Source organism: Cyanistes caeruleus, chromosome 7 (assembly GCF_971803275.1).
Source record: "Cyanistes caeruleus chromosome 7, bCyaCae1.hap1.1, whole genome shotgun sequence".
NCBI classification, from domain to species: Eukaryota; Metazoa; Chordata; class Aves; order Passeriformes; family Paridae; genus Cyanistes; species Cyanistes caeruleus.
Genome location: NC_141707.1, coordinates 37338057 through 37353108, shown reverse-complemented (window position 1 = coordinate 37353108; position 15052 = coordinate 37338057). Strand labels below are relative to the sequence as shown.

Genomic DNA, 15052 nt, shown 5'->3' with positions numbered 1-15052 from the left:
GGTTAATTTTCCTGAAAATTTGAGCTGATTTGCATACATCAGAGTATTACAAGGAGGCTTTCCAAGATACCAAAATTACAGGAACTGCTATAAAAGCAAACAACAACAAACCCCAAAATGGAACATTTCCACCATCAGACTTGTCTTGGTGTAACACACAGTGAGATCCTGCAGAATATGAAGGAGGTCTGGCATAATATGGAGGAAAGGTGCAAAAGTTGTGCCCTTAGGATTTTCAGGTAGGAATCCTTTGCTGTCCAAGCTCCATTCAGACTCCTGACAGCGTCACCAGCCCTACATGCCAGTAGATGGCACCCTGAATATGAGCTCCACAAACGCAACAGCACGACATTTGCATTTGCAAGGAGGATTTGGTAATTGTCACACTCTGCCCTTCCTCTATTGTTTGTTTGTTTGCTTATTTTAATTCTAATTTTTTTTTTTTTTTTTTTTTTAAATAACAGAGGGGAAGACCATCAGGAAACAGATAAAATATTGTCAGAAAACATAAAAAGGATCCTATCTTCTGCATTTATGAGTTGGTGCTTCCAAATTGTTATTAGAAGCATCAGGGCCAAGTTTGGGCTGGTTTTGCAGGGGAATTTGTTTCGCTTCCTTTGGAAGGCAGAGCTGCCAAGCCTCGTGCAACTGCTTGTGTGGCACTCCATGTCCATTATATAATTAGCTAATTTGCCTTTTGGCAAACAGTTAGCATCTGGATATAAATTTTAGTTTTGAAACCTCCTATGGTTGATTTGCTAGAGAAAGACATTAAACCAAGACAGAATTTCCCCTCCTCTCCACCCTGTTGTTTAGAGTGTTCCTGGAGTAGAGGGGCAGGACTTTGAGACATTAACCAAAGAGAAGGGAAACAAGGGAAGAGCCCCAAAATTCCTCTTGGAAATCTGTTTTGGGGAACTGTGGAACAGAAGGGGCAGGTTGGAAAAGGGTGAGGAATAGTCAGGGGCAACAAAAATCCTTGACATGAAGATGGATGGATGATGCAAGAAGAGAAAACTGATTAACAGAGTGGTGAAAAGAGGTTACAGTAGGTATGAGAAAAGAGAAATTTAATTTCTGAAGAGAAGGTGAATCACTTACTCATGGTGCAAGAAACTGAACTGAAGGAACAAAATCACCTTTTTGACTGTGGCAGCAAAACCAATTCAGTCCTACACAACCAGTCACTTTCAAAGATACTTCAGGAGGTCAAAAGCCTTCTTTGAAGGAAAATAGGGTCCATCCTTTAATAAAATTTGCAGCCTCAGTGGGTCAAAGCTCTTGCAGTGACTTTTCCTATAAGTAGGTCCATGTGTTTGGAATACTCCAGCAAGTAGCACAGCAACCTTGTAGTGAAACAGACTGAGTCAAACCAGAGCTCAGGCACCAACCACAGGGGAGAGCTGGCTGATAGACATTCAAGTGGCATTTGACAGTTCCTAAGGAGCCTAGAACCCCAATTTCTAAATGTACAGCTGACTTTCAAACACCTGGTGTGGAAATAATGAGTGTTGCAGAGGTGAAAAACAAAAAGGTGACTGCAGATGCAAATCCATAGACACAGCAAAGCCATCCCACTTCTGAGAATCTGGCCCAGGTTTAGAGAATTGTGCAGGAAATGGGGAAGATCAGATCTCCTCCTTCCCCACAAAGTGCTGGGAATTGCCAAAATTATTCACCAGAAGATTTTCTGTAATGTTTCATTTAAAAATAGAGCTTCCACAGAATCATGACGTTTTATAACAGTGAAAATATGTAAATTATTTTTGTTTGGTGGGGAAAAATTATTTTCTGTCTCTTTGAGAAGAGAAAGTAGATGACAAAAGAAACAAAACAAAATCAAGCACTTCTGTTGCTATTTAGAGTTTCTGTCAAAAAAGCAGAAATACACTTTTTAGCTTTTTGAAAAAAATGAAGATATTGCATTGCTCTTATCCCTACTATTATTACATCTTTTGTAGTTGAATTGTGGTTTCTGTCTCTGAATGACAGTCTGTAAGTATTACCCTCCTACAGCACGTCATGGACCTAGAATGAGTTTCATATTGAATTTATCAGGATTTTAATCCATTTTATACATGCTGCTTTGTCCAAAAAGTGACCCTATAACAAGTGGACTGATTGGTATTAGCCAAGAACTTAATTTCCTGAGTTTTGGTGCAGTACTGGTAAAGTCAGAATGAAGATTTTCTACAAAGCAGAGAATTAATTCTTCAAGAAACAAGAAGATAGCAGTATTTGAGCTATGCCTGCATTTCCTGCAGCTACATACAATAGAAGACAGAATGCAAATGATAATTCATCAACATCTTGTAGCAGAGAAGTTGTGGCTGCCCCTGGATCCCTGGAAGTGTCCAAGGCCAGGTTGGATGGGGCTTGGAACAACCTGGGATAGTGGAAAGTGTCCCTGCCCGTGGCAGGGAGTTGGAACAAGATGGTTTTTAGAATCCCTTCCAACATATATCATTCTAGGTTTCTACGATTAAACTGTTGCAACATGTTTAGAAAAGCACCTAATTAATATAAGCTCTCAAATTTGTTATTCAGGATTCTGACTTCAAAATAATATATTTTTCAGTATTTCTAAATAAGCTTTTCATTTCTACCATATTTTTTGCTTATGACTTGCACCGCTGTCACGTCAGACGCATAATGAACATGAAAGTTCTCGACACAGCAGAGTGCAAACACTGCAAAATTGAAGTGCATCTTGTTGCATAGACTAATTTAAGTATTTTGCTCAAGAACACACAGTACTTGAAGAGCATCCACAAAACCCAATGCAGCAATATCACAGAAGGATAAAAATCAGCACCAGGTTCACCGTCACACCAGACCTGTGAGTCTGCAAAACCATGAAAATGGAAGTTGTAATTAACAACTGAAAACATAAAAACAAACAAGAGAATGCCAGACAAGTGGGGAGTTGAGGAGCTGTTCAGGAGAATGTGTCACTGTGTCTGTGAAAGTGTTCATCACCAAAATCAACACACCTATATAAATACTGCTGCTGTGAGGTTTTGCCCTTGGCCTGTGGCACGGATATCTCTGCACAGCTCGGGACAGCAAGTGCTTAAACACACACACAGTGATGGAAAATAAAGGTGCACAAATGAAAAAAAAACCTACCTGTAAAGAGAGAGGATAACCACTAAATTGTTCCATAGATGGTTGCCTTTTTTTTTTAATTATTGCTATCTGCACTTTGCTGTGTCTATTTTATTTCAGCCATCCCCACCACGCTGCTCTCAGAGCTGACACATCTCACCCCTGTGCCCAGGGCAGGGACACAAACAGGAAAGGCTGCTGAGGGATACAGTGTCCTGGGCCAGTGCCCAGGAGTGTCCTGAAGCCAGTTTATCTGAGTACTGGAAAACAGAGAAATCCATTGGACTGAAAATACCAAGCAGATCTGACCTTCCTATGCCTTTTCATTTGCAAAAAAAAATATCAGGTACCTAGGAAACAGGATTAATTTCATCACTCCTACCTTTAATCAAAGCAAGAGGTCAGCCATGACACATCACCACTGCCCAGCTCTTTACTCCACTTTTGTTTGCTTATATCAGATATACAATAAACCAACCAGAATTTAGTGTTGGGTTCAACCTGCTGTAAAAAGTTAAATGTCCCAAACTCAGCAGCTCAGTTTCCCTTATCACCCAAAATTACAATCTCATCTCTAAGTTGATGCACCCTAAGTCCTACAAAAACCATGTTCATCAGCATTAATTATCACACCCTGCTTTAATTTTTTAACCTGTTGCAGCCAAATTGGGCTTTTGGTGGTGTCTCAGAACAGACAACACACAAGGATCATGGAAGCTGTAATTACTTTGTAATTACTTGCAATTAATCTTTTCTAGTCCAGTACTTGTGGACTTTCTGCAAATAAAAGCAGAACTGGCCCACTCCAATTTATATGTACAGTTGCCCATCTCTCAGCTGTGGTCAAAGAGATGAGCAAATAATCTTTTATGCTTTGTTTGGAGCTATATCTCACTGTCCAGAATTTCTCTGTTACCATGTGGGGCATAAGCTGCCCAAACCATTATTCACAGAATTTTATGCTCTGAGGTATATCATTCAGTCTCTCTATGAAGGATGCACCTAAAGGCAAATCTCTCAACACAGCTTGACCCAAATCATAGAATCAGAGAATAATTGAGCTTGGAAAATACCTTTAACATCATCTGTTGACAGGTCCATCACTAAACCATGTCCCTAAGCATCACATCTACATTTTTTTGAACACTTCTGGAGACTGTCATTCCACCACTTTCCTAAGCAGCCCGTTCCAAAGCTTCCATTCAGTGAGGGAATTTTCCCTAAAATCCAATATAAACCTCCCCTGACACAACTTGAAGCCACTCCCTCTTGTCCTCTCAAGGTCCTTAACAGACCTTCTAGGTAGTAACTCAATACAAGAATAAAGCATTAAGCAAGACTTTAGGCTGAAAAACCTGTTATCAGTGAGATTTTAACCTGATCCCTGATATGATGATAATTTCAACCTCTTTGATCTATTCTCTTATATTAAGAGAGGGCTATATTTTACAACAACTCTTGGTTAGCAACTATGTAATTCTCAAAACAGAAATCTCATGTACTAGCCTAATATCCAAAAAAACACAAAGCTTAGACGGATAAAATAAAATAACAAAAGGCTTATATCAAGCAAATGGCAGCAAAATATCTTATCCAAATATATTCAGTGGAAAAATTAACCTTTATAAATTTTTGCTTGATTTGTCTCCAGGATTGGATGAAGAGAAACATAGAGAAAATTTATGTGTCTCTTCTGGACTGACAGTGGTTATGAATGAGGATTTAAAAGGGGTCTAAAGTCCTCCTTTGTGTTATTCTGGAATTTCATACAAGATGACAACCCCAGAGTCTGTTCCTTTTTATGCATAGATAAACCCTTAAAAAGAGCAGGGCAGATGACAGGAAAACAGGGAAAATCTGCTTGGTCTCTACAGGGCAGAGACCTGCTCCCTCTGGAAATGCTTTCCTATCTGCTTGGAAATGTTCTGAGAATTAGAGAGGAGAATGGGAGAGTTACTGTCCCAAAGTTTTGTGGGTACAATGACAAACTCTTCACATCCACATTTTATGACTCCAGATCCACCAACTCTGATCCTGTAATGCTCCTTGACCTGCTGTCTGCAGGTCCTCCCTGCACAGATGAAACCTGCTTGGAAATACCACTGGGATATTGTTGAAAACAAAAAAATGCCACATATAACAGGGTAAAAGAAATTTGACTTCATATGGTCATGCCTCCTCTTGCATTGCTTAGTTTCCTAATTATGTTACATGGGAAGGTCTCAGAAAAGGTAGCAGTTGTTTCAAAAGTTCTTCTGTCCCAATATATCATATGGGATAGCATAATGGAGTCTATTTTCACCATTCCCATGTCAATTCAATATCTCAGCTTCCAGTGGAACTCGAAGCCAAAAGTATCCTGTATCCTTTGTGTACAGTTTGGCCTGCATATGTTCTGGGAACAGTTGTCCATAGTAGAAATTCAGTTGAATATGTAAAAGAACATGCCTGGGGGGAAAAAAATGCTACTTCTAGGTCTTCCTGCTGGCAGCACCTTTCATTTCTTTCTGGATTGCTTCTGATCCACGACACCTGCCTCTATTTTCTGTGCTGTGCAAGCTAGGCTACAATCCTTCTGATGGAGAATATTTATTATATAGGCTCAGTATTGAAAAACAATCTGTGAGTATCATCCTGTACACAGCACTTCTAATGCTTCCTGTGGCCCTGAGCAGCAGGACTAGAATGGTCTGGACATTAGACCAATGGTATTAAGTAATTTACAGCAGCATGAAATTCATGCTTTATAATTCATTTATTTTTATAATTTATAATTCATTCATTTTATTGGTTTAACACTAAATATTACCTAATAAGTGCTTGGTTATTCCTGACCTGTCCTACTCATAAAGAAAAGAAAATTTCCTTCTATCTCCTTCTTTTTTACTTAAGGTTTATTTACTGCAGGTAAGTACTGAGTAGAGCCATGGCTTTTCACACACCTCTAGACTGACCAGTCTAAACTCATTTCGCACCTGCACCTGGTGCTTGTTTCGTAGTAACTTTTTAGTTTAAAGCTGTCTAATTCGGAATTTAAAAAAAAAAAAAAAAGAAAAAAAAAAGAAAAAAGAAAAAAAATTCAATGTTTTCTCTAGGAAGATCACATAAGAATCACAAATTTTCCCCGGTGCTTGAAAGAAATCTGTTCCTATAGCCTAAATGTTCAGAAAAGTGTTGTTACTTTTAATGTTGCCAGATCTGAAGTGATGAGATACTATGGGAAAGGTTATTCTTGCAGTATTTACAGATACAAGCAGAAGCAGAAGTGACAGAAATTTCAAAGTAAGGCTGCTTGAAATACTTCCAGCTCAATTTTGCAGAACTTCTCCTCACAGAGATTTGGATATTCATCCAAGCTTTCCATGCTTACCTGAACCAGACATGTGGCGATGGTAATTTTGGAACAGCCCAAACTCTCTGGAGAAGTAGAAGAGTTTGTACCACAAGACAAACTGATGTATTAGAAAAATATTTTTTAAACACCTGAAAGCTCACTGCAAATAGCCAAAGAAACAAACTTCCTGGAAATTCTAAATTTCAGAGCTTTGCCACCAGAAGTTTTGGGCTTTACTTTCCAGGGCTGGACTGTCACAAGGCCTGCTTGGGCAGGGTGTGGCAGCCTGATCGTGCCCTCCCCACAGCTCCAGGGGATGATTCATTGGGAGAAAACATTTCACATCCATCACTGGTAAAACTGCACACAAGTTTTACCTCATCCTACCTCTAAATCAGCTGGGCACTGTTGAATACGTCATGAATTACTGAACACATCATGAACTACTGAACACATCATGAACTACTGAACAGGGCTTGCCTCACTTTGCCCTCCAGCCCTCAGGTCCTGCAGCAGAACCATCCCCTTCACCAGAAAAAATGCCTTCTTGAGTTCTGTAAAGCCTTTGGTGAAGTAGCACCAGTAGCTTTAACCTCTTAGAGTATCTCAGAGCTCCTCAGCTTAGTAGATTCAATGCACATTTGCTCTGTCTTAATCCTTTTTGCAGTTCCATATACCCATCATCCCACAGAAGACATCTGTCAAACTGAGATACTGAGATTATTGAATACCAAAGGCTTTAAATCTTTTCAGACTTTAAAAATAAATTAAAGAATAAAATGAATTTATAATAAACTTATTTCTCTTTTTATTTGAAACTTACAGTGACACATTTTTTTCTTGCTGACCCTGCCTGCCTCAGTAGCTCTAAGAAGAGGAGCTTCTGTGCTTTATCTGGACAGAGAGATGCCCTCCCTCCCACTCCCCCGGATGGAGTTTGACTTCCCGTGCTGTGCACATGAAACAGTCCCTCCCACCCTCTCTCCATCTCCCATCATCTATATCTGCAGCAGTTTTTGTGCTGTGATCCTGCAGCTGTTCCCCTGCTTCTTCTCACTGCTCCCACTTCCCATCTGAGGGAGGAAAAAATCCTCCAGACACTTTTAATCTGTTCCCACACTCCATCTCCACTTTCCTTTGCGGAGCTCCTGGTGCTGCACTTCCAAGAGACGCTGCTGTGAAATGCAGCAGAGATGGCACCTACAGTTTTAGGAGAAAACTTTTGAGCTGTAGCAGGAACCAGAAAGGGAAATTCTTTGTGGTTTGCTTTGAGCAAGCCCCTCTTCTGCATTTCATGGGGCCTCCAGTTCGCTTTCTTCTCCAGCCACCGCTGCCACAGAGCACAAGGCAGCAGCAGTGCCTGCCCCACGAGGCTGCTCGGGGCAAAGAGGAGAGAAAACAAAGGCCCTTGCTCTCTGTGATAACATCTGATACCACATTGTGCAGCTAAGATGTCTGCACAGGGGAAATACCAAGGGTGCTGTGCTGTCAAAAAGTTAATTTCATACACTCATATAATGGTTTGGGTTGCAAAGGACCTTAAAGATCATCTATTTCCAACTCCCCTGACATGATTTCTTTGATGAGGCAATAGGCTCTGTTAATTATATTTATATTTTTCTGCTGCAGATGAAATTCTTTACTGAGGAACCGGAAAACTTTATCTCACTAAGGTGGTTCAGGGTGATTCCAGGAAACCTTGTACACGTTTTCTGCAGGCCAGGAGGCCACAGCCACCTGTGTCCCACCACAGATGTGCTGCACAAAGCCAAAATCAACACCAACAGCACACAGAACATGGCAGAGCCAGAGCTGCTTGCGAGCACCAACACTCATAGTGAAACAATCACAGCCATTCATCTGCCCCCAGCACTGTTCAGGGCAAAAATACTTGATGACTATTACATTTCCCACTGGGTCTATGAGGCAGCATCCTCAAAACCCTTTTTGGATGAAATGGCTGCACTCAGCTCAAATGAACCTGTGCAGTCCTGTGCACCTGAGGCTAAAATGTCCTTTGGCTGCAACAACTTTGTTCCCTAAACACCTGAATCTTGGTGCAGGCTACAACTCTGATGAGTAATATCTTCATTTAACTTCTTTCATCCTTTTATTCTATACAATTTTCACTCCACGTCTTAATAGATTCCCCCTTTTCAGCTACCTCCACTCTAAGAAAGGTTTTACAAAAGACTTTTTACAAACTTCAGAAGAAAATGAAAGCTCAAAAGGAAGTTTTCAAATTCTGTGCAGCAATTCTGAATGACTCAGGTGTCTGTGACTGCATCCTACTCAAGCAGGAGCTAGTGCTGACTGCCCAAAGGAAATTCAAGAATGGGTTGAAGACACCACTTCCTCTAAGCTTCTGCTAAAACTTTGGTCACTCCTTGCCTTTTCCAGGGTTTAGGATTAATGAAGGAGGAGGAGCTGACATGCTTTTACTTGGGCTGTTTCTGCTTTCTTTGGCACTCAAAGAGCAGATGGATTAATGCTAAATGGGTTAATCCTAAATCTAAAAACCATCACAAGAATTTGATTACTCATTACTGTACTTTGTTTGGTGGTTTTTTTCCTAATGAATTAACCAAGAATGCAATGTACTGCTGATAATGGAAACGTTAATCTCTCTGGATCAAACCTCAGCACTACTCAGCCTGACACACAAATGGCAGCATGTGCCAGAGCTCTGAGATGGAAAGGCTGATGTGACACCCTCCCAAGTATAAAATATCAATTAATTCCTAACAAAACTATTTGCTAGGAATGCAATTTTGAGAGAGCCCAGGGAGGCTTCTGTTGGTGTTTGCTGTGGGTGTCCGTGGTGTGGCCATGGGGTGTGTGTGGGTTTGGCTCCAGCCCCAGCTGCACAGAGACACCAAAGCTGAGAGCTCCTGACACCCAACAGGCTGGGGACAGACCCAGCAGCCATGGAGGTGACAGAACCCTCTCAGAGACACAGCTCCGAGCTTCAACTGCCTTCACAAAGTATCTCTGTCATTTCCTTCCTCACCCAAAAGGAAGAGAATTTGTAACATCCTGAGCAGCAAATAAACAAGTTCAGGTGCCAAGGGCTGTGTCCTGCCCAAGAGCACTTTCAGTAGGTGGTATCTGATTCAGCACCAAATACAGCAATGGTTTTGCTCAGGGTGTGGCAGAAAAGAAATCCAAAACAAAGAATGAGCACATATTTGACACATATCTCTTCAGCTCTAAGCCATGTTCACTTCTGTTTTCCTTTCTCCCCATCTCCCCCTTTCCTCTTATCAAGTTGAAGGTTTGGATGCAGGTTGCATCCATCAGGAAAACTGATGGAGGCTTTGCAGAAGGAATCATAACTTCCTTTAAGTTCATCTGTTCAAGGACTGTGCCTTCCTAGTGTATCAGGCACAAGGTTTGGAAGAAATGTTCATGAAAACCACGGTAGAAACCCACAATACCCAGCTTAACTGGAAGTGAGTGGTTTAATATCTGTAAATCTCAAATGGCAAGAAGAGTTACATGGATCTTAAACAACATACACCACCAGCCATAGCACCATCAAACTCATTTAATTTATTAAAAAAATGATTCAGTAAATATCTGAGCACTCCTTAAGTTAATGCAACTTGCACATTCACAGAGTAGCTTAGCAGATAATTTGGAATATACAAATACCTATTTAAACCTCTTTCACCTTTCCTACTTAACTCTCAAAACATTTCTTTCTCATAAGTAAGCTGAGCAAAAATGTAAACAAATGAAGAGAAAAAGGTGAATTTTTTTAAGCATATATGAATTTTTGTTCCTAGTTTCCTCAAACAGGATTTCTTTTACAAGTGTCAGCTGTCAACAATTCCAGACTACTTTAAAATGAACCAATAAATCCCTGAAAATCTTCTTCTGCATGGCCTGGCTGCTTCCACTGACAGCTCTTGCATGGGCTAGATTTACCCCATTATCAGTTTGTAACATCTAAACATCTGTGCCCTGAACATTATTTCCTAACCTTCTTAATGAAAATCCAAGTGCTTTCCTTTTGCTCCTGTCTCAGCCAGCCTGGAAGTTTGCAACCCAGGGAGCTTCAAGTTGTGACAAAGATGATGCAAGACTGTGACAAGAAGTCTCACTCTTTAAGTAAAAAATAGCTCTGTGTTGAGGAAGTCCCAGTGTAAATGAGGAGCTAGCAGTGCTTGTTTTGTAGTGAGTCTCCAAAACAACCTTTTTATAGTATTTCTCAAAGCAGGCAAGACTGACAGAGGCATGCTGAGTGCGTGAAGGCACGATCTTAACATCCAGCACAGCAAGGAATCAACCACCTCTGTCCTTCAGGGGCTGGTAGGAGAGTGAAATTCAGATTCACTGAGACCACTGCTTGAAGCAGACTCACCTTAGGAGAAGGTTTCAGAGCAGGTAACACCAAAACCTCCTCGCCCAGCCCAGGTTCCCAAATGCTGAAGGCAACGAGGCATTCAGTCTGCCCTGACCCTCACCAGTTTGATGGTGATAAAAGTGTTTGAAAGCCACCACAGGATGGAAAAGGGACAGTTTTATGCAGGTTGTGTAACCAGGTGGGAAAATCTGCTGCGGTTCTCTGAATGACACTTGAATTATCATAAAAAATCTGGGCCAAAATTGTTTCCAATCTGCTTTCTTCAAGATTAATACTACAAAAAAATGGAATCAGGAAAACCATCTGCATATAACAGCATCCATCAGCACCACTTTCTGCCTTTGTATCGCTGAGAAAAAGATTTCATGCATTCATATGGAACTCTTAGGAGCTAAGTGGAATGTAGAGACCTTGGCTGGAGCTCAGGTGATGCTTTTTTTGGTTTTTAAAAGAGATAAGTCCAAACTGCACTAATAGATGGTTAGGACACATTCTGTACAACAGCCACATTTCAGGTTAAAAGTTAAATTACACTTAAGTACTGACAGACTTCTTCAACAACAAGAGATGTATTTTTAGCCACATGCAGGGTTTACCAGCTCCTTAAATGGTTAACAACCCTCAGTGGTTGATCTTATACAGCACAGAGGTATCTAACAAAAAAAAAAATTCAAGAAAAACAAGCAAGTATCAAAATTACACATAGTGAGTATAAAAAAAAACCCCATAAAACTCTGCCTATAACCCACTATCTTTGATGTAATTCATCAAATAATTGATGTAAAACATGCCATAATGCAGCAGTTGTCATAGCTCAAAGCCTAATATCAGGAACCCAAGCTGAAGTCCTTGGGCAGCACACCAAAGCCATTCTCACTGCAGCACTGGAGATCACCACGGGAAATCCATCCCACTGCATGGGATGCTGCTTTTTAAACCTTGTCCTGAAGCTCATTGCTGCAAATAATAATTTCTGGGACCAGACACAGACAGAGAAACCCACACCAGAGCTGCTGGAATGCTCCAGCACCATGCTGGAGGTTGTAGAGTTTTGCTATCCAAATAACAGAATTAAAATTCAAACATGCCTTTGTCACCATTTTAGTTTCTGTTTCCTGTTTCACTCCAGGTAGGGAGGAACATACCCAAGGATACAGAGCCCTGCTGACAGGGACTAACAGGAGTGTCATGCACTCAAGCTTGGCTGGAATAAGATGGAGCAACTCTTCCAAACCAGGATATCTTTGTGTCAAAGCAAAAAGAAGTTTCTACAACAAATGCTGTCAAAAAACCACAATTTTTTAAAATTTTTTTTTTTTTTTTTGCAATTCAATAACAGTGTATAGCAGGAGCTTTAAGATACAGAGCACTTCTGCTGTTCACTCTATTTGGAAAAGAAAATGAACAAATGTACATCACAGATGTAATTGGATGGAGAGGTAAACTGAACAAGACATGCTTCTTTAAAATGAATTTGCTTTGGACACAAAGGGGTGAGTTGCAGAGAAAGGGAGAAAATAAAGACATAAAACTCTGAGAATTCAAACTACTTCACCAAATCTCACAGCTCTTTGGAAAATGCATTTTAAATTACTCTAAGATTCTGCAGCAGAAACATAAAAATCACGACAAACACAGCCCAGGAAGAGAACATGTTCTTTTTATACAATTTCCCTGTCTGTGCTGATTTGTGTATGCAGGCAGGACAGCTTTTTTTTTCCCCAAAAAAGTACAGAAAATATGAAATGTGATCTTACAACACTACACTAAAATCTGTCTCCAATTAGCATGCATGATCCCAAAATGTGCTCTAAGCCACGTGTGATATCTTTCAACTCTGACCCATATTTCCAAAAGAAACCCAAGTTGCCTGTTAGAGAAGGCAATCAAGTACAAACAGGAGCATAAGTCACAAAGTTTGCAGCAAGCTACATTACTGGGATAAAAAATCTTCAGCATAAAACAAGCCTTGCTAATTCTGGCTCTCCTTTATGTGGCCCATAATCAAAGTGCTTTATTGTGTTATTTGAGCATCTTCCTGAATTACAATTTCTTTGCAAAGCTGTGCAGGCCAAAAAAGTTCTTTGCCCACCAACAGCAATGCAAAAGTGTATTTTCTGAGGGAAAGCTTTGAGGTGAGGGCTCAGGACATGGAGCCCTTTTCTGGTCAGCTCTGAAGCAGAAGATGAATTAGTCTGGGTTTAAACAGCTCATGCAGGAAACACACAGCCATGGCATCTCCACTGAGGAGCTCCATGAGGATCACCATTGACTGCCAGATAAACATTGACAGATAAACCAGGATATTATATGTGAAATGTCCTTTATGCCCCATGTTCTTTTCCTACCAGTATAACTGAGAAATAATAGAGTGGTATCAAACTTCTTGGCATTGAGTAGGGCAAGAAATTGCTCTACTAACATGTTCAGACTCTAGAAACAGTAAAATAACTAGCTAACAAAAAAATAAAGAACAACAAACTAAAGCTACTGACGTTTACAGTATCTGTAGCTGCTAATCACATCTCTCATGGTGACCAGCCCAGGAGCCAGTTAATCAAACAGTGCTAAACTGTACTGAAAGAAAGGAATATGCTGGGAAAAGATATCTAATCTCATTTCCCAGCCAGTGCCACAAACTTTTCTACTGATTTTTGGGGAGAACTAGCTGGTTCCAGAGGGGGTATGAGAGGGAATTGTGGTTTGGGGTACTAGACAAGGTCTGACACATAGAATACAACAAGTTTGTTAATTTCCAAGCACTTATTTAAAACATCACATCTCTATCCTCCACACTTTTCTCATTGCTTTCAAATTCACCAAGGCCTACAGAAATAAAGCAATTGTGCAATTAAAGCAACCTGATTTGAATGCCTAAAAAATGCTCATTGCCATGATTATTTTAAAAACTTTTAGCAACAGGTTTCCCAAGCTGCACTGAGATGGGTCAGAGGCTCCTTACCTGCAGCCTCAGGGACGTTGTCATCTCATCTCAGGCGGCCATCAACGAGTAACAGTTTAAACTATTTCAAAAGAACGGAAAAGATCAAGGTCACATGTCTAGAGACAGCATTCGAGTTAGTCCCACAGCTCACACAGAGCAAAAGAAAGCAGGGAAAAAAGTAAAATAAAACCACTTCCTGCAAGAGCAGAAGTGAGCCATCTCACCAGTCAGAGACTTACATCTAGAGGCTGGTGTAAAACTCTGGACTGAAGGGAAAAAAAAAATGAGATTTTAAAGCATGAAAGCAGCTTCTTTGTGAAAATTGCAGCAAACAAGGAGGGCTAGCTTTTGCAAAAGGTAAAGATGAGGTTTAAAAGGAAATGCTGAAAGGAATTATGATTCTAAGCCTTAAGACGACTTCCCTTTTCTTACCTTCAATGAAACCCTTTGAGCACTGAAATAAACGGCTTGCAACAAATCTGCTTTGCTATTTTGAAATATAGCTTTAGTAAGCAGGACACTTACTGTTCTGCTATTCAGATTAATCAGGTAGCAAGTTCTGGACAATCAGAGAGTTTGATTCTAAGGACAAGCTTGTACTATTGCCTGGTAGAGGTTAGACAGGCAAACACTTCTGTTTCTTTGATTTTCTGCCTTAAAGACTTCTCCACGAAGCAGCCCTTGGAGAAGCAGGGCACACACAGCTGCTGCCCTGCGTCACTTCCCGCAGCATCCCACACTGCAATGGTCCCTCCCAGGCAGGGGGAACCCAAAGAACCACCAGATTCAGGCACAGCTCTGGGCCTTTGGGGCTCTGGAAAAGCCTCTTCTTCGTAAATGTCTTCATCAGCATCTGCCACGTGGCTTTCTTTTTCTTCTTTTCTTTTCTTTTCTTTTCTTTTCTTTTCTTTTCTTTTCTTTTCTTTTCTTTTCTTTTCTTTTCTACAACAATATTTTTTCTGGTATTTCTAGGTCAAATTACAAACTGGAGCAGTGGGGATTCCCGTGCAGGGCAGGGCTGTGGTGCTGTGGGGACGGTCACAGTGTGGGTCAGGCTGAAGAGCTCTCTGGTAACGCTTTGGCAGAAAAAGGGATTTTTTTCTCCCACCTCAAAAACACCAAACACCCGCCATATGACCTGATATTTGTCCCTAGAGTGAGGTAAAATGAGCTCTGTTGGCAGCGGGAGCTCCTCAAGAAGCTCTGCCCCATCTGTAGAGAGGTCCAGCAACAAAATCTTTGGGTACCCTGGATCCCACAGAACAACCCATGGCTGTAAAAGAGGGAAACTGAGATA

General features: G+C 40.8%; 1 protein-coding gene across 2 annotated transcripts in view; it reads right to left on the bottom strand.

Moving 5' to 3' along the window:
* ARHGAP15 (Rho GTPase activating protein 15) overlaps positions 1-14481 on the bottom strand; it is a 322285-nt gene extending 307804 nt beyond the window's left edge. The window contains exons 1-2 of one of the 2 annotated variants that reach the window (XM_086898275.1): positions 14188-14481; positions 13774-13834 (exon numbers count right to left, since the gene is read on the bottom strand). In XM_086898275.1, coding sequence (XP_086754401.1) covers positions 13774-13797 — 24 coding nt within the window. In that variant the 5' untranslated portion in view covers positions 13798-13834; positions 14188-14481. Of the gene's footprint in view, positions 1-13773; positions 13914-14187 lie in introns of those variants that run through there. The other variant, XM_023931396.2, reaches the window with a different exon arrangement.
* Positions 14482-15052: the final 571 nt, after the last annotated feature.